Below are 20118 nucleotides of genomic sequence, written 5' to 3'. Positions count from 1 at the left end.
ATTATTAATAACTTGAATGAATGCTATCTCATGGGATTTCTGCATCCCCAAATCCCGGGACACTTAGGGATGAGAGACTGGGATCCGCTGGCTGTTTGGTTGCCATACAGTTCTCTGAGAAAGTGAGCACACAAATAAACAAGAGTGAGGTGAACCATGAGGATGGCCTTCACTTCATCTGAGTATCTTGAGCCACTTGTAAAATCTAAATGTTGCAAATGTTGTTAATCTAAATTAAGTAGCCAAATTATTATTATTAAGAGAAGCCGCGTGGCTCAGTGGAAAGAGCCCGGGCTTTGGAGTGAGAGGCCATGGGTTCAAATCCCAGCCCTGTCAATCGTCACTTTGGGCAAGTCACTTCACTTCTCTGTGCCTCAGTTCTCTCACCTGTAAAATGGGTATGAAAACTGTGAGCTCCCCCGTGGGACAACCTGATCACCTTGTAACCTCCCCAGCGCTTAGAACAGGGCTTTGCGCATAGTAAGCGCTTAATAAATGCCATCATTATTATTATTATTATTAGTCTCTGGGCCTCAGTTCCCTCACCTGTCAAATGGGGATTAAGACTGTGAGCCCCCCGTGGGACAACCTGATCACCTTGTAACCTCCCCAGCGCTTAGAACAGGGCTTTGCACATGGTAAGCGCTTAATGAATGCTATCATTATTATTATAATGATTATTATTGCCTAGAAAAGGAGGCTTTTTGATTTTCAGTTTCAGAGCAGACGATGCCCTTGGCCTTCTGGGAAATGTAGTCTCCTTTGGGAAGGTTCCCAACCCAAGTTGTTTCTTTTCCTCAATCTCTTAGCTCTGGCCCGTAAGGCAGCCCAACACTGTTCAGGGGAATGTATTACCAACCTACTCAAGCATATTGCATCAGGTACAGTGCTCACTCTTGACCGTTACCGCCTCCAGGTTGCTCCACTCCTCCAGCCAATGGTGCAGTCACTGTGGCCACCGGCCCAATCTTGAGATCAGCGGTCATCGCTCCTCGAGTAGACGTTGTTTCGAAGGTATAGGAGCAAGAGTGGCCAAAGTCCATTTCAGGACCCTGCTGACCACTTTGCTTGGCCAGGATGTCCACCCTCTTATCTGTGGCTGACACTGTGCCCCTTGAGGGGGACTTGACTTTTACCACAGTGTTAGCAGACAAGATACTCCAGCAAAAAAATCGCAGCCAGAGGTTTACCTCCCCAAGGCTGGTATCCTTTCTAATAATAATAATAACGGCATGTATTAAGTGCTTACTCCGTGCTAAGCACTGGGGTGGAAACCGGTTTATCATAGCAGACGTGGTCCCTGTCGCACACGGGGCTCACAATCTAGCTTATCCCCATTTTGCACGTGAGGAAACCGAGGTCCAATGAGGTGGTGACCCGCCCACGGTCACCCAGTAGGTCAGTGGCAGAGTTGGGTCTCGAACCTGGGACTCCTGATGTGGGCCTGTGCTCTTTCCACGAGGCCACACTGCCTCCCCACTTGGGGAGAGATTCTGTGACCGAATCCATCCCCCTCCCTCCCCCTCCTCCCGGCAACTGGGGCAAATAATTAGAGGTCAATCCTCTGATTGTTCCAGAGCCAACACCACCATAGTATTTTTGTATATAACTACAGAGAAGCAGCGTGGCTCAGTGGAAAGAGCACGGGCTTGGGAGCCCGAGGTCATGGGTTCTAATCCCGGCTCCACCACGTGTCTGCTCTGTGACCTTGGGCAGGTCACTTAACTTCTCTGAGCCCCAGTTACCTCATCTGTAAAGTGGGGATTAGGACTGTGAGCTCCACGTGGGACAACCCGATCTCCCTGTATCCCCCCCAGCGCTTAGAAAAGTGCTTTGCGCACAGTAAGCACTTAACAAATGCCGTCATTATTATTGTTATTATTATTACTCGGCAGGGGATGGGACATGAGAACCCACAGGCAAAATCTGGGTTTTTTTGTGCCCTGGTGCTTACATGCCCAAACTAGCCACCAGTGTCTCAGTCCCTGGTGGAAGTTTCTGGCGACATTTTTGGGTGCACAATGGCTGGGGTGGGCCGAACTCGAAAGGAAGAATCCCAAGAGCGGGGCAGTTGTGTTCTGTCCCCTAGGTCAGCAAGGTACGTGCTAAAAGAGAGGGGTTAATGATGTGCCGGATAGTGATTTCCCAGTGATGCAACAAGAGCATCCGGTGGTTGGAGGCATGTCCCTCCTTCACCCATCCAGAAAGAAGAAACTTGACAGGGGTATATGGTTAGTGTGGAGCACCAACAGATCTCACCCAAGGATATAAATAAATGCTTCCCAGCCCAGACTCCATCCAGCATCTGGAAACGATTACCCCTAATATTAGCCCTTAGAGTGGGATGCTAAAATAAGGGGGACAGTTGCTCTACAGTGTGCAGCGGCTCAGTTTCCCTAACCCGATTGGGGTGTGGAAGGTGGTGGGCCCTGCAAACAACAACCACGAGAGCCCAAGTGACAGAGTGTGGTTGGAATTGTGGGTCCCGCACTGCCTTTTCAGCCACATCTTTAGGTGAAAGATCAACCACAGGGAGAGGCCTTTTTCCCCGAGACAAAGGTAAATTCTCACGGACCCCCTCCAAGCCCTAGGTGGAAAGAGAAGGCCCACTTCATCGGCCTTCCTGCCCCTTCCCCTAGGGCGTCTAGGGAGGTGGAAGATACAGTAAAGTCTTATCAGGGCAAGTTTAGAGAAGCGGCGTGGCTCAGTGGAAAGAGCCCGGGCTTTGGAGTCAGTGGTCATGGGTTCAAATCCCGGCTCCCCCAATTGTCAGCTGTGTGACTTTGAGCAAGTCACTTCACTTCTCTGGGCCTCAGTGACCTCATCTGTAAAATGGGGATTGACTGTGAGCCCCCTGTGGGACAACCTGATCACCTTGTAGCCCCCCCCCCCCAGTGCTTTGCACATAGTAAGCGCTTAATAAATGTCATTATTATTATTATTATTAAGTATAATCTCCGAAGGAAGGTCTGTTCTATCCAGTTCCTGTTTAGAAGCAGGAAACACCCTCTGCCTTTTGGGAAATAGAGTCTACTTTAGGAGGATTCCTTAATCAAGGTTCCTCTTAGCTCCGCTTCCAAGATGGCACTGGAGCAATGTTTGTTTGTAAGACATGCTGCTCAACTCTCTAAGGACACAAGAGCCCAAAGGTTAATACCTGTTCACACATGCCCCTCAGCTTGATTGTAGATGGGCCCATTTCACCTGCCTTTCAAAGATTCAGTCACTCTGGGTAGACAGAAAGGGTAGGGAAAGGCAATCTCAAGAGGAGGCTTTGCTTTTCCCCGCCGGCCCATCAAGGAGCAGGAAATATTCTTTGCCTCCCGGGAAATGTAGTCTCCTGAGTCTGAGACCCCAAGGACGAGCATATTATTTAAAGGGAGAGTCTTTTAGGTGACATTTTCCGGACTATGAATCGTATTAAGATTGGGGAAAACTTTCTAAGGGAAATGATTTTCATTTGAACTGATTTCCTGAAGGAAATAAAAAAAAAAAAATCCCCCCATAAAGGACTGAAGAACGGGGCATCCGTAGCAGTGAAAATTGGTATTCCTGGAGTACTTCGAACTTGCATTCCTTTTGATGTGTGTGTGAAATAACCGCTTTTATGGGATTGCTCAGCCTTTTCCGTATCCTGCTCCCTGCTCCAAAGCACTGTTGTCACTACCTGGACAGTGTTCTCTCACTGTTCCACAGATTCTTGTGCTCAAAAAGCCCCTGGGCCCCATCTACATTAGCCAGAAATGCCCACTATTTAAACTAATGCACATTTTTAGTTAGTATCTATGTTACCATTATTATTTCAGGCCTTATTTTTCAGCTCAGTGAACACTGAAAGAATGCAATTGTGTGGGTGCAGCTGCATTTACAACACATTCAATTAGAAGCCAAAGTGGCTCCATTTCAGTAATGAAAATTATTGCACTGGGTAACGAGGATGCCGTAGTACATTGGAGAAAGCGATCGTTTCTTAATGTACGCCGTCGATCGGCTGCAACGCCACGGCAGACGCCCGGGTTTTCCGGGTGGCATTCTTCAAGTGGGCAGGTGTAGACCCACCCGTTGAGCACCGGTCCAGCCGCGCTCCCTCCGGCGAGTTCTCCCACCCTCCAGGAAGAGGTGGTTTTCCGATCGTAGGCGACGGAGTAGCCTCCGGCTCCCGAGAGCCCCAGGTGCGGCGCGGGGCCGATGTCGGCAAATGCGCTTTCTCGCGACTGGTTTCACGGTTGTGTGTTTCTACAGACGAAGGCAGCGAAGTTGAAAGCGAGATAGACGAAGAGCTGGACGATTCTTCGGAGCCCCAAGCCAAGAGGGAGAAAACAGAGCTGAACCAGGCGTTTCAGGTGGGCTGCATGCAGCCGGCACTCGAGAGTGCAGTACAGCAGAGCCTTCTGAATCCAATTCACAATGAGCACATTGTCACAAGTACTCAGACTATCAGACAGTGCAGTGCTACTGGAAATACGTATACCGCAGTCTAGAGCTTATTTTTCCAGAGTACGTTAACCTGGTTGATGTTGGGCTTACGTTGACAGTAGAATAAGCCTGAAGGTCGACTGTTGTCAAATTTTACCTGTGCTTTACATTTACCTTTTTCGGAGTCGTGAAATGTATCTCGCCGGATCTGTTGGATTTTTTTTTTTATTTTTTTTTTTTATTTTTGGTAAACGAAATCATTTGCCTCTCGATATTAAAGGGTTTCCTTAGTTTCAGTGTCAAGAAGGATTTTACAGTGCTTAATGTCAATGTTTTCGTCTTCTTTATAATTACAAAGTAATTTACATTTTTCCTAGTTTTAAAAATATGACCACGTTAATTGTTAGTCATGGTGTACGATTCCATATGTAGGTTTTTAATTAGGTGCACTTCTGTGAAATATCACGAGAAAATAGATTTCTTTGATTTACACTGGAGGCAGACTCATTTGACAGCAGATGCATCAAATATGCTTTTCAAGGGTGCTTTTCACCGGACAGAATTTTGACACTATTTTGGTAACATTTCCGAGTGTCGAGGGAGAGAGCGTCTAGGGCATTTTTATGATAATGCTAGAGGGTGGGAAGGTCAACTATTTTTCTCTGAGAAAGAATTGAGTTGTCTGCATTTATTAGTGCAGAGCCGAATGACAGAATTGCAAGAGATTATGCTAATGTGGACGTAATGCGAGTACATAATTATCCAGCCACATTAGCAATGCAAGCTTCCGTTATAAACGTCAGTTTTCGCTGTTATTTGCATACCAGTTCCTCGGTTTGAAGACTACTGATTCTGTATTTGGGACCACTGCACAGATGCTTTTCTGCTGTTCCGTGGGGCTTTGTAGTTAGTTACTGAAGCTGAAAAAAAGTGACTTGACTTTTTGTTTTTTAAGTGTACGTGCTACTTAATGCTGAACTGGACATACGGGAAACCATTCCGTTCGGATGACTTTCTTCTATTCCAGGTCTTTTTTCCTAATAGTAGTTCAGTGTGCTGCTATTATAAAAGATAATTTATAGAATGCAAGGAATGTAGCAACCTGCATCATTGTTTCCTTCAGAAAGCTATCTCCTGGTTCCTAAAGTGAATTTAAATTCAAAAAAATGAAAAAAAAGAAGATTAAGGCAGTGTAACTGGCACACCTCACTTGTACTTATTCCCAATTCTGTAGAATTTGAATAGGTGGCTAGATGGACCATTGCCATTTCTAAGAATGTACATCAGGGATCATTGTACCTCGGCTATTACATGGTGCCTTAAAACAGAACTGAAGCTAAGATTTACTACTTTTTGTGTTAATATAAATAACTCTTAAATTCATTCAACAAGGGTGGGCCTGTCATTTTCAGATTCCCTAAGAAGTAAGGGCAGGTTACACGGTCTTCAAAGGACAATTTAAAAAAAAAAAAAGGTTTTAATATCCCTCTTGGAGTGACAATAAACCTATTTTTTTCTTGTTTATAGTTGAATTTCACTTTATTACAAATTAGAATTGCTTGGGGGTGGAGGATGGTGGGCTAGTTTTAGTACCAACTTACCGTGTTGTCAGTAAAGTAGGAGGCCCCCTAACTCCAAGCAACATTATATATTTTCTAAACCCTTCTTGTCTATTTTTAATTTTAAAAAGTAAACAAAAATGAGCAGGTACTTAATGCAGTGCATGTGACCAGTTTGTGCGTGTGTGTGCGTGATTGTGTGTGTGTGTGTGAGTGTGTATGCCTGCACACGTGTGGAGGTGTCAGTCTGCTACCAAATCAGAAGGTTAGATCATAGGGAATGTGTGCCCATCCCATCTTAATGAAATCATTCTTATTTTAAACATTCCATTTTTTTTTTAAAAGGCACATCAATTTATTTTAATAATGGTCAAAAATGAATAAGCAAAAAAAAAAAAAAAGCCAAAATGAGGGAAAGCACAAAATGATTTTGAGGATGACTAATAAGGCTTATATGAAATTTCAAATGATTATTTGATCCCGTTTACCCAGGCTGTGGGAGAAACTGATCTGTGAGAGGAGGGACGTCCCAAATGACTTACCTTCACGGCTCACGAACGCTATTTTCATACTGTTGACCGTTCGATTTTCCTATGCTTACAAAATAGCTAAATTTTCTTAATTACATTTTAAATGCGCTAGTGTAAAAGTTTTAAACGACTTCAAATTTTGCATTACACAACTGTCATGTTTCTTGAAAGACCACACTAGGGTGTAGCTTTTGTTCATTCAGATATCATTTAAATGACAGTTCTTTTTCCCCTTCCAAAATGTCCACTTTCACACCCTTCACCAAAAACCTAAGCTGCAATGAACATTAACTGCTTTCATTGTGCATTTTGAAATGTTTACAGATAAAATCGAGTGAGATTTTTAGAACAGAGGCAGAAAAACGCTTTCATTTCAACAGAAATTTTCATTCTGGTTGTTGTTGGTTTGTTTCTAATACTGGTGGTCCTGGAATTCACAAATACCATTTTTTCGGTCGACAGACTTTTACCCCTTTCAGTTCAGTGGTGGACTTGCTTGTCCCGAGAGCGAAGTCTGATTGCAGATTTCGATGGATTTGAGAGGTAGAGCCTCTGAATCCTTAATAACGCAACTGGCCCTTCCCCACCCCTATTCCTTTAGCGTACAGGATGAAGTACATTTTGCAACTTGATCCAACTAATTGCATTCAGACTCAAAAATCAGAAGAAGGAGGTCAGATGGTAAAATGCCAGAAGTCTCATTTGATGAGCCAGAATGACAGTTAATTTAGCTAAAATCTACTTGCTCAGATTATGTGCATGCATCTATATGAATATAGACTTCTCAGAATACACCTAAAATTATGTATAGCTCACAATGACCTAAAATGGAACTGGCATTCCTTACACACAACTGTTGTTCCAAGTTACTCGAAATTGATCTCGGTTAATTTGAAAACCAAAAAGTCTCAATATATCGGAGCCGTTTCCTAGCTAACGTATTTCACTGAAAGGTTTTGTTTGTTTTTCACTTTTTTTTTTGTTCCCTATGCCCTTTAACGCTTTCTAAAGAATTTTGAACACTAACCAGATCTCTCTTAAGAGCCTAATAGCATGTGAAATATGTAATTAAATAAGTTTGGGGGGTTTTTTTGTAATTCACCAAGACTGTACACTTTGAAACACTAACAGCATATACAAATAGAGACATATGCCAAGCTCCACACTTTCGATAGGTAGTAAACGTATGGATTAAAAACATTGGTTTTACATTAAAAACCAGACAATTGCAGAACCCAGGATTGGATAGGATGAGTTTTATCTGATCCTCATATTGAGGTAAGAATAATGTAAAATTGCTTTACCTTTTTCCACCTTGCCAATCAGATGGGCGAGACTAGCGAATCAATGCCTAGGAACACAGGGTCCAATTTTCACAAGTTTTCTGTAATCACCAGCTTTTCATTAGGTTTTTATCATTTTCCTCATACCAGGTCTGAAATTAGTCTCGTTGTTTTTTATTATTATTTTTTTACCAAAACTGGGTTTGAAGTTTAAAATTTGTATTGCCTTTTCGATCTGCTTTCCTTTTTTGCTTATTCTTGTACTCTAGCATGACACACGCACCTCTCTCTAGATAACGTTTTTGAAAACAAATCAAGTCTTGGAGAAAGAATTCAGAATTTCAGACATAAAATTAGTAGTGTGCAACATTACTGCCTCTGATTCCTAACTGAGTGAAACTGAACACGTTCTAGTACAATGCTGTAAAAGTCATTCAGGAATGTAAAAAGTATATAAATACAGTCATGAACATTTGCACCTGAGCTCAGTCACTAGACTTCAGAAACGAACCACCTTTCCTTTGATTTCAGATAATGTATTTTAAGGCTCTGAAATAATGCTGTACTGGAACTATTTTAGCTTAAAAAAAAAAAAGATGTGTCACTGTGATGTTAGTCCTCACTCTGTGGACATGGGTGGAAAGAAAGACAAGAGGGCCGCGCCTCACTTCTGTGATCAATTTAAGGCGAGGAGTTTTCAAAGACCCTACTGTCTTCTGTTATGTCGACCCCAAATAAATTCTCGGATGAGTTAGCGTTTTAATATTAACCAGTTTTGTATCGCAGATTCATGACAGTGATTCCAGAATGTGAGGGATGAATTTGGCATGCAGTCCTATTTCTTGAAATTTGGGCCTTGTCTCTACAGAGCAGGACAACCTCTGTGTATACGGCTAGAACAAGTCAGTGAATGAGATCCTAGTATTTCTGCTAGTTCGGTGATTTGAAGAAAACTGGAATAGAAGCCTAAACTCAGTGCTTAGTTCTAGTATTAGAAAACCCATTGATGTATGCCTTGTATTAACCCTTTGAGCATTGTAAAGTAATATGAAGGGGACAAAAGTCTTTTCGAAATCTTCCGTGGATTGATCCGATGAAAATGTTGTAAAGATCCAAAATGCTGTAAAACCAAACCAAACGAGACAAAGTGTTTCCAGACTGAATACTTACTTGCCTATCGTATACGCCTATTAAATTTCCTGGAGGGCTTGAGCTTTAATCTCCCCAAATATTCACTGCCGTCTACAGGATGTGTACTGACAGCCGCCATGAATCGTTTTCAACCTCTCTCGTACCCCCTCTCCTCCTCTAACCCCGGGGCTGCCTCCTTGCCCGACCCCACGTGAAGGAAAACCGGCACTGTCGTACGCGCCCGATTTGATGCGCTCAGGCGCCCAAGCCATTCCTCCCACCCCGTGGCCTCGCCGTATCCAAACAGGCCCGCGTGGTCGGACGGACGGACGTTCCCCAGCTCCCTAACGGTGTCCTAGCTGAGATGCCTGGCGAAAACGTGTGTTAGGGCAGAACTGAATTTATCGCATCACATGGTCCTGTAGACACCTACGCCATGAATGATTTCTCCACGCTGAACGTGAAGAAATCGCCTTTAAAAGGTATTGACAACGAAAGGTCGATTTTGGACTCTTTAAGAAAAAGGACACCAGGTCATTTACCTAGCAGTGGAATATTACGAGTAGTTCGAAGCCTTTAGGGATTGGACAGTTTTAGGAAGGAAAAAAAAAAAAAGATGACTATTGCAGGGCGGCGTGTATGCTGCTTACTTAGATGGATAACGGGACAGAGTCTAGAGACTCCTATGGAATAGACGAGAGTTTTATTCTTAATATTTTGTCATTAAAGTCATTTGAAGATCAAATGGAGTTAAAGGCATTTGGTTTACATTCATCTGTCAAAAAAAGCGCTACGAATCCTGCTTCTGATAATCTTTGAATGTCAGTTTTCCTCCAACAGAGCAGATTTTGTTCAAGGGGATTCACTTGGAGCACTTGGTCCCCTGCAAATATCAAACACACGAGCAGTGTTGCCTGCAGATGTGCTTGCTTTGCTCTAGCTAAGTGCGAATAGGAAAGTATCATTTTAAGATATCTATGAATTGTCATCAATAGTATAGTGCAAGTATGCCGTATACATTTTTTTAAGCAGTTAGAAAGTCAAACCATGCAAATTATTCATGTGTTAAAATTAGCTTAAAACAAACGCAATACTCAAAGGGTTTTAATTTAACAATTTTCTTTAATTCTTCATAATGATTTACTGTAAATGCTTCTCAGTTTGCATGCCTTGATCATTGCTGCTAGTGATTTTATGTGCCAGTAGACCTGAGTTTAGTTTACCAATTTTACTTAAAAAAAATAGTAAAAGCCACTTACAAAGTGACTGCCTAGTTTTTGTTTTTGTTTCCGTTTCTGGTTTGTTTGAAGTAAATTATAGAGCATCTTATTTTCAAAAACTTGTTTTGTATGTTATTTTGAATTTTGTTCTGGTTTTGATTTTTTTTTTCCATTTTCTTTAAATGAAAAAAAAAATGATGATGTTGGGATTGGAAGCCCTGAGTAATGAAATCTTTGGTAAGAATTATTTGTGTAGATTAATAACTAAGAGAATAAATCTTTGTTAGCGCAATTCTGATTCTTGGGAGGAAAACCCTCCTATTGACTGTTGATATAACCAAGTAAAGTTTTCCTGCAAGAAAATAATCTTTTTGAGTGATTGCCTTGTTTAACATGTTAAGTACAATTTTCAATAATCCAATAAAGAGGTATGAAATTTTATTGGTTTACAAAGCATCGTTTGTACCAAAGCAAAATTATTTTCTCCACTCATTTCCATCAACAATTTGGACTTACGGTAGTAACCCATGAGGCGGTTACAGGAACTTTTAAGTGAGTGCCTTTAGAAAACTCGGAAATTTGTGCCTGAAGTGGTAAACTTTGAATTAGGTTAACTGTAGTGCTTACCAATCAGTAATTCTACTATCACTCAGGGCTTTCTTACCTTCTAGGAAACGTCTTCTTTTTTATTTTAATATTGTATTTTTTTTTAAGTGCCATCATTTCGATTTCACTTAGTAAGTGGCAGATTACATTATTCAGTCCCACAAGCACAGAAGCATAGTAACACTAGGAGAGATTTGAACATTTATTTTACAATCGACTGAATATATTATGTAAATGAGGTAAGCAACTTTTTGTAGAGATTGTATGTGTGAGATAATGTAATGTTCTTTTCCAGTTTTTGGACTACAGTTGAATATACTTTTTAATTATTTAAAACATCTTTACAAAATAACATGTGATGGTTTTTTGTATAATGTATTTGATTTTGTAAATACGTATTTCCTGATGTGATTTTTGTGAGAAATGCTCAATCTTTTAGTATATCATGTCCTCTCAAATTGGCAGGAGCTAAATAATAGTTTGTGGGCAATTTGTATTGTGTACTGTACAATAACTGGGGAACTTTTATAATTATAAAAATATATATTAACTTTTAGTGTGTTGTTTAAACAAATGACTGGAACATACTAAAGATATTAGTAGGATTTTTCTGAATATTTCAGACTTGAACTCAGGCTAGCTTTCTTGTGTTTTTCAAAACAAAATTGTGTCTTGTCTTTTAAAATCAATAAATTTGTTTCCTTGTTACAAATACATTTGAAATATGGGGATTTTTTTAAAAAATTTTCTCGTTACATAGCCAGAAATGTTAAGATACAGTACCACCTCTTGAGGCAGCTGGCTTAAAAACCACATCACATTGCACCATTTTTGGATGTCAGATCAGAGTGGGAAATATTTACATATTAACATTAAAAGTGGCAAACAAAAGCATATACACTCAGGGAGCACATCCTGCCCTTGAAAAAAAGAAGTACGACAGTCCTGTTTCATTTACGAGACTGTAAACGTGTCAATTGTAATTCCAGATTTTGGATATTTATAATGGCAACGTATGTCACTCCGTACCGATATTTGGCATTCAGTTTTCTGTTCAGACTTGAAATCTTCTTTTCCGAAATCAGTTTTGACTCCTTTGTGAAGATCCACGGCTAATTTTCAACTTTACCTGGCATTCTTTCTTCCTTTTTTTTTCTCAAATGACTGTTTGCAGAGCTCAATTTAAGTGAGTGGAAGAAAAGTTAGAGGTGCTAGAGAGCGCATCCCTACCCGTGAAGATGGATGTTAAGGAGGGCAGATGTCACACTCCTTTTTCAAATGTCCTTTTAATGCCACCCAGGGGGACAGAAAGCACCCAGAAAAGAGAGTACCAGTTTAGAGTCCTTAGACCATGGCCCCAATTTATCTCTTCAGCAAAACTGCAAGGACAGCATTAGCCATCCTCTGACTTGTTTGGACATTTGACCCAATAGCTGCCCCTTTTGAGGTACTAGATTATTTCTTTCTTCAGATGGAGTCAAACGCTTCTTGCAATTGCTTCCGCTGATAAGTTCTCTTTCAGTTTTCTAGTCTTTTAGTTTTGACTCGTAATTGATACTAGCTCCTCTCGTTAACAAAAACCTTTGCTTCCCAGTTTCTTGGATTCTCTTCTCTGGACTCACATATGTCAAGATATCAACCCTATTCCAAAAGCAACAAGATTCTTGGGACCGAGGAATACAAATCTTTTCTGAGTGCCTGACAGAATTCAATCCACTTGCTTTTTTTTTTTCTTCTCCTTCTCCTAAGTGCTGTCACTTTATTTTCTGAGAAACAATACTCCATAAGTTTTAAGAATTAGCTGAGGTGCACTCAACTGAAGTCATCTACCAACAGCCAGAACTACTTGAAAGAGATTATGACTCACAGGCCTGCGGAATCTCATCCAAGATGTCATTAGATTTTAACCCAAGCTCCTTGTAATATGGCTGACCTCTCCTTGGGTTTCCTGCTTATGAACAATAACCCAGTCTAGAAGACTCTGAAGGAAGATTCTTCACGGCAGACCAAGAAGGTCAGAGCTTCTAGGAGATTGTAGGTGCTTGGCTGAAAGCGAATCCTTTGTCACAGATAGTATCGAATAAGACCCAAGTGGCTCTCCAATATCTTTGAAGAGATCTGGGTCGTGCCACATTGAAAGTATACGCTAGGAAATCAGCCTCTTCAAAGTAGGAAAATAAACAGAAGTTCAGATGTCGGTAATCTAAGGAAGCCAAGGACCGGAATGCGACATGTCAATATCGACAATTAACCCCTGTCAAGATGACCGAAGTGCCATTTGAGTTTTAAAGAACGGTCTTCACCGGAACACCCGCCTCGTAATCCCTCAACAGAATGTGGTAATCAATAATAAATACACTACCCACCACCTCAGGTGATAATAATAATAATAATAATAATAATAAGCCAACCTGAGTTAAATGGCTGATAGGCATACATTCTCTAACCACACTTGTCAAAATGGAGCTGTTAAAAAAAAAAGAGAGAGAATGACTGATACCAGAAGCCTTCTCCATCCCATGAAGAGGACTGTTCCTCTGAGAACGAGTCCTTAACAAGTTGAGAAGATATTGAACCCTAATGGCCTCCCAACTCTGTGCAGAGACTTTGATAGCTGATTCCCTCAAGCCAGGAATCCTACTGTGGCCGCTCACCCCCCAACAAGGGCACCTCTTATTTTGTTGTTATGTTTTCTTCCTTCAGATATTCCGATTTAGATTGTGAGCCCACGGGGCAGGAGGGCATTGCATCACCTTGTGATTTGCCCAGTATTAGGCATTCTGTCAATGTTCAATAGATAATGGGAAACTTTTATTCAATTACCGCAACTCTAGTCAAAGGGTCTCCCTCAGATGATGACGTGGTGGACGTGGGGAGAGGTGAGCGGCGGATCGCAGGAGTCCTTGTGGGGGCAGCGAGAGAGGTGTTGGACAGGGACTGTGTCCAACCTGATTATCTTTTGTCTGCCCCAGAGTTTAGTACAGTGCTTGTCACATAGCATTTACTTAATATAATAATAATAGTAACCGTGGTATTTGTTAAGCGCTTACTGTGTGCCAGCCACTCTTCTAAACGCTAATCAGGGCTCACAGTCTTATTATTATTATTATTATTCTGTGCCAAGCACTACACTGAGCGCTGGAGTTGATAACAATATAAGCAGATCAGGTGCAGCCTTTTGTCCCACACTTGAGACTTACGGGCTAAGGGGAAAATAGGGCAGACATTTTGTCCCCACGTTACAGATGAGGTAGCTGAGGCACAGAGAAGTTAAGTGGCTTGCGTGGGGAAGACTCACCCTCCGCGGTCCCCGCCAGTCATGCTCTCCCTGGGGCATGGAGTGCAACGAATGAATAGGTGGGTGGGATGGCTACACATTGCAACTTGCACACAAAGATTTTGTATATGCATTGCAGTTTGGGACCAAATGACTCCCACATCATGTCGATGCCTTGCCCTTATAAGCGTGGCCCAGTGGAAAGAGCATGAGCTTTGGAGTCAGAGGTCATGGGTTCTAATCCCAGCTCCGCCACATGTCTGCTCTGTGACCTTGGGCAAGTCACTTAACTTCTCTGAGCCTCAGTTACCTCATCTGTAAAATGGGGATGAAGACTGTGAGCCCCTCATGGGACAACCTGATCACCTTGTATCCACCCAGCACTTAGAACAGTGCTTCACACATAGTAAGTGCTTAACAAATGCCATTATTATTTTTATTATTATTATTATTACCCAGCAAGGGGTTGCCCTGGCCATGACCGTGATCGTCTCCACCGTGCTGGCCAGTTGTTTTTCAGGATTCCTGCTGGGCCCGTCCACTTCACGTTACCACGTTGAGAAGCAGCGTGGCTTAGTGGATAGATCACCAGTGTGACCTTGGGCAAGTCACTTCTCTGGGCCTCAGTTACCTCAACTGGAAAATGGGGATGAAGAGTGTGAGCCCTATGTGGGACAGGGACTGTGTCCAACCTGATTACCCTGTATCTACCCCAGCACTTAGAACAGTGCTTGGCACATAGTAAGCGCTTAACAAGTACTATTATTATTATTGTTATTATTATTACCACTTTAGGTGGTTCTTTAGTTAGAGGCCTTGACCCCTGAGAGGGTATATGCAGAAATGAGACCAAAACCTGAGTTTCCTCATCCTCAGAGCCATGTTTGGCAAACGGAACCGACAGCAGAACTGTTAGACTGTAAGCTTATTGCGGGCAGGGAAACGGTCTGCTATTATTGTATTCTCCCAGGCGCTTAGTTCAGTGATCTGCACAGAGTAAGTGCTCGATAAATGCACACAATTGATTGATGGATTGATTGATAGACTGTACAGTTGGATATGCATATATGAAAGTCCTGAGGAGGCGTATAAATATATGTGCTAAAATTAAGATTTCTGGCCTAGAAAGCAGTCTTTCTAGTACCGAGGATTTTCCTTCATACCAGCAAATCAAGTCCACGTTTTCACGGCCTAATAAGAAAGTGTTAAACTACAGACCGATGCTTGAAATCTGTGAAAAAGTTTCCATCTGAAGGGAGCTAACGTATATTTTTTTTTTGTCTCACTGCTGATGGCTAGACTATCCTGCCTTGGCTTAGCGATGAACACAAATAATTTCTTATCTTTTAGCCACTCCTTCTCAGGACTTCAGGTAAGTCAGCATTATTCCCATTTTATAGCTGAGGACTGAGAGAGGTAAATCATAAAGCCATACAGCTGGAGCGAACCTAAAAAGGTCCTGTTCTCTCCCTCTAAACTGATGAATCCCTAAACCATCCAGAGCACATGTTGCCAGACTGACGGCTCAATTTTGAACTTCTAATGAACTCAATCTCCAGATCATTGCTTCCACATGCAGCCGAGCTGCTTCTCCAGGCTAAACATCTCGAAGCAAATTAAGAATGTCATTCTGTCCCTGTTGGCTCCATCTTGCATCTGGTGGAAGTTCAAGAAATGCATATCAGCTAATGAAATATCTGGATGATCCTTAATTCTGGAGTTCCTTCTGTCTGCTGGAAAAAAAAGCGAAGGCAACATCTATACTGGTCTTCAGGATTAAAAAAAACCACGAACTTGTGATTTTTAACAACTTATATGTATGGCCCAAGCTGTTTGGGTATATGCAGAATTAGGAAGCTGTTTCCTTTACTAGTGTGAGGATGGGACATTTAAAACCTTTCTGCATGTTTTCAGAGTGGCACAGCTCCAACCTTCCTAGGAAAAGTTCCCTTTGGCTTATGCCCGCCATGCTCTGTGTGGCTTATACGTGGAAGGAGATTTTCTCATTTTCAGGTTTCATTCAGTGATAATTTCTTGGGTGCAAAGTCATCCAAAATCTCGTGAGAGAGTACATCATGGGGAAAATCTATAATCTTTATAGGCCAAAACTCTGGCAAGTATTTTGATTCTAAATTTGGCTCTAATGGAATATGTTGCAAAATCTCCAGTTAGGACTGATTGCATTCGGTTGGACCTTATGAAGATGGTAGATACCTAGTGGATGAGTTAATCCGGCGATGAAAACAAGTTCAGAATCACGTAAGCAGCGTTTGAAAGACGGCTAACGGAAAGACCTGGAGTTGTTAATGAGACTAGTGAGAATCATTATTTTTTATTATTGCTGTATTTGTTAAGTGCTTATTGTATGTCCAGCACTGCCCTGAGCTCTGGGATAAAGTTCTGAATCACGTAAGCAGAGTTTGAAAGATGGCTAACGGAAAGACCTGGAGTTGTTAATAACATCAGTCGTATCTGTTGAGCACTTACTGTGTGCAGAGCACTGTACTAAGCGCTTGGGAAGTACAAGTTAATAAGACTAGTGAGAATCATTATTTTTTATTATTGCTGTATTATTATATGTCCAGCACTGCCCTGAGCTCTGGGATAAAGATAAGGTAATTAGGTCAGACAGAGTCCCTCTCCTACATGGGGCTTCCATTCTAAGTAGGAGGGAGGAGTGGGAGTAAATCTCCATTTTGTAATGGGAAAGGTGACTGAGGTGAGGTGAGTGTAGATTCTGTCGGTCAAAGAGATTTTTTGCAAACGACGAGTTGCTTTAAGGCAGGATTAATCCACCCAGGAATTATGCCAATATGGACTCGACCTTGATATCCAAACGAAATCCCGCAAACGTCATCTTAAACCATGGAATTAGGAAAGTAATGCTGCCAAGGTGACCTGGCGATGTCTTTTCTTGGAGACTTTTCAAGGACTATTTCAGCAAAGAGACTGCTTGGGTTCTTATCAGAATTTTTATCCAGCATCATGGTATTTGCTGTAGTAGTTGCTCAGTAAGTACAATTGATCGATTGATAGTGATGGTATTTATTGAATGTGCACTGGACTAAGCAGTTGGGAAAGCACAACAGAGGCATTCATTCATTCATTCAATCGTATTTATTGAGCGCTTACTGTGTGCAGAGCACTGTACTAAGCGCTTGGGAAGTACAAGTTGGCGACATATAGAGACGGTCCCGACCCAACAACGGGCTCACAGTCTAGATGCAGGCCATACGTTCCCTGCCCACAATAAATTTTCTCTTTCATGGGGGAGGCAGACATCAGAGTGTTTACAAATAGAATAATTCGAAGAAATGGTCGCCTGGACAACTTAATTGCACATATTCACTTACTATGAATAAGTGCTGAGGAAGGGTATAAATAAATCCAAAGTGCTAGAGGTGGCTGTTGGGTTGATATGACTTGGGGTGTTGGACTGTGTGTTGGGGTTTAGACTGTGAGCCCACTGTTGGGTAGGGACTGTCTCTATGTGATGCCAATTTCTACTTCCCAAGCGCTTAGTACAGTGCTCTGCACATAGTAAGCGCTCAATAAATACGATTGATTGATTGATTGATTGGAGTTAATTAGAGTATGGAGACCATGGGCAAGTCACTTCACTTCTCTGGGCCTCATCTGTAAAATGGGGATTGAGACTGGGAGCCCCAGGTGGGACAGGGACTGTGTCCAACCCGATTTACCTGTCTCCATCCCAGCGCTTACTACAGTGCCTGCAGTGTAGTAAACCCTTGAGAAATACCACAATTAGAAGGCTTGTTGGAGCGGAAGTGAAATTTTAGGAAGGCTCTGAAAATGGGGACAGCTGTGGTCTGGAGTTCTAGGCCAGGAGAACAGTGTGAATGAGGAGAAGCAGCGTGGCTCAGCGGAAAGAGCCCGGGCTTTGGAGTCAGAGGTCATGGGTTCAAATCCCGGCTCCGCCACTCGTCAGCTCTGTGACTTTGGGCACGTCACTTCACTTCTCTGAGCCTCAGTTACCTCATCTGACAAATGGGGATGAAGACTGGGACAACCTGATCACCTTGTAACCTCCCCAGGGCTTAGAACAGTGCTTTGCACACAGTAAGCGCTTAATAAATGCCATCATTACTATTATTATTATAATGAGACACTGCGGTCACTTATTTCAACAGTGGGCAGAGACTTTTATTTTTAAAATACAATCTGTATTTTAAAGTAGCTGTAGGTATACTTGAGTCCGTATTTCATAGATTTCGAATAAGATGCAATAATCATAGTGTAGTTCAAACTTGGAATAAGAATTCCAGATGATACCACCAACTAATTTTCATCATTACACAGCTATGAGTTTAATTGTAGCTAATTAAGCATACCTGCATTTTCTTGGCACACTTCATTATGCCTATTAGGGTACAAGTACTTTGCAATTCCATTTTGTCTTTTGAATTTAGTATTTTGAAAAATCCTTTAAATTAAAAAATCTTTGGTAAAATAATTGGGATTCATCCTAGGTGCAAAGCCAAATTTATACACACATATCAAATAATTGTTCTTGATGCAGTTCTAATTTCCAATTTTAGATACAACCTAAATTTGATTTTAATGTTCTATCCAAATGAGCATTTTAAGATTTTTGCCAACTGTATATATGCCTTATATAAATATTTGTGCCATCGTCAAAAATTACTCTCTCCAAATAAAGGTTTAGCAATCAAAGAATATAATCCACAGGGGCTCCCTTCTATGCTCCACCCTGACATTTGTGTTTCTTAGAGCTAATAATAATGATAATATTAATGATGGTATTTAAGTGCTTACTACGTTCCAAATATTGTTCTAAGCGCTGGGGTAAATACAAGATAATCAGGTTGTCCTATTTGGGGTTCACTGTCTTAATTCCCATTTTACAGATGGGGGAACTGAGGCACGGAGAAGTGAAGTGACTTGCCCAAGGTCACAAAGCAGACAAGTGGCAGAGCTGGGATTAGAACCCATGTCCTCTGACTCCCAAGCCCTTGCTCTTTCCACTAAGCCATGCTGCTTCTAGGGAGTTTGTAATCTTTTTTCATACATATATATGAAATATATATTATTATATATTATTATAATATTATTATTTATTAATGGTAATTATTATTACGTATTATAATAATAATTATTTTTTATATATGGAAATTTTGGACATTTTGTGTGACTAAAGAATCAAGACTCGATAAACTGCTTCCTCAAGTTTGGCCTCTGTCCAGAGTAAAGATCAGATGGAGGAAACCATATCTCGTTCCTTCGATTCCAATTGTAAATGTCTAGATGACCGGGAAATGCCTACATAGAGAAGCAGTGTGGCTCGGTGGAAAGAGCCCGGGCTTTGGAGTCAGAGATCACGGGTTCAAATCCCGGCTCTGCCAATTGTCAGCTGTGTCACTTTGGGCAAGTCTCTTCACTTCTCTGTGCCTCAGTTATCTCATCTGTAAAATGGGGATGAAGACTGTGAGCCCCCCGTGGGACAACCTGATCACCTTGTAACCTTCCCAGCGCTTAGAACAGTGCTTTGCACGTAGTAAGCACTTAATAAATGTCATTATTATTATTATTATTAATCAATGCAAAGTGCCTACACCAATGCCCACTAAACAGATGGAAAGGTGGATTTGGGCTTGGAATTGTACCGGTGACTTCTTGAGAGAACCGAGGATTGGACTGCCGTGTTCAACCTTGATTTCCAGGGGGCCCAGGCAATTGGTGAAATGCGGAAGAAGCAATTGATTCATCAGAGGTATTTATTGAGTGCTTATCGTGTGCAGGGCACTGTACTGAGCGTTCGGGAGAGTACACTAGAACAATAGAACAGAGTTGGTACAGATGGCTAGTTGAGTGAGATGAACCATCCTTTGTGTTCATCTAACGGGAAGAGAGGGTGGATTTGCCCTACAGGCAAGGTTCTGACCCACAACGTCACAAGTTGTGAAGAACGGCAACTTTTTTATCCTGTTTCAGCTTTACAGCGCCTCGCCTTCGATTTTACACGACCAGCCTCCTTTATGGCACTATCTCCAGCAGAGGTTACAGGCCCCCAGTGATACATAATTTTGTACTTCCCAAGCGCTTAGTACAGTGCTC

At 41.7% G+C, this 20118-nt stretch overlaps 1 protein-coding gene across 2 annotated transcripts in view; it reads left to right on the top strand.

Moving 5' to 3' along the window:
* RFX3 (regulatory factor X3) overlaps window positions 1–10233 on the top strand; it is a 261490-nt gene extending 251257 nt beyond the window's left edge. For both annotated transcript variants that reach the window (XM_038769597.1, XM_038769596.1), the window contains one exon: window positions 4243–10233. In XM_038769597.1, coding sequence (XP_038625525.1) covers window positions 4243–4481 — 239 coding nt within the window. In that variant the 3' untranslated portion in view covers window positions 4482–10233. The remainder of the gene's footprint in view (window positions 1–4242) is intronic.
* The last annotated feature ends 9885 nt before the right edge of the window (window positions 10234–20118 follow it).

This window comes from Tachyglossus aculeatus, chromosome X4 (genome assembly GCF_015852505.1).
Source record: "Tachyglossus aculeatus isolate mTacAcu1 chromosome X4, mTacAcu1.pri, whole genome shotgun sequence".
NCBI classification, from domain to species: Eukaryota; Metazoa; Chordata; class Mammalia; order Monotremata; family Tachyglossidae; genus Tachyglossus; species Tachyglossus aculeatus.
Note: the sequence above shows the minus strand (reverse complement) of the source record. Positions and strands in the feature narration are given on the sequence as shown.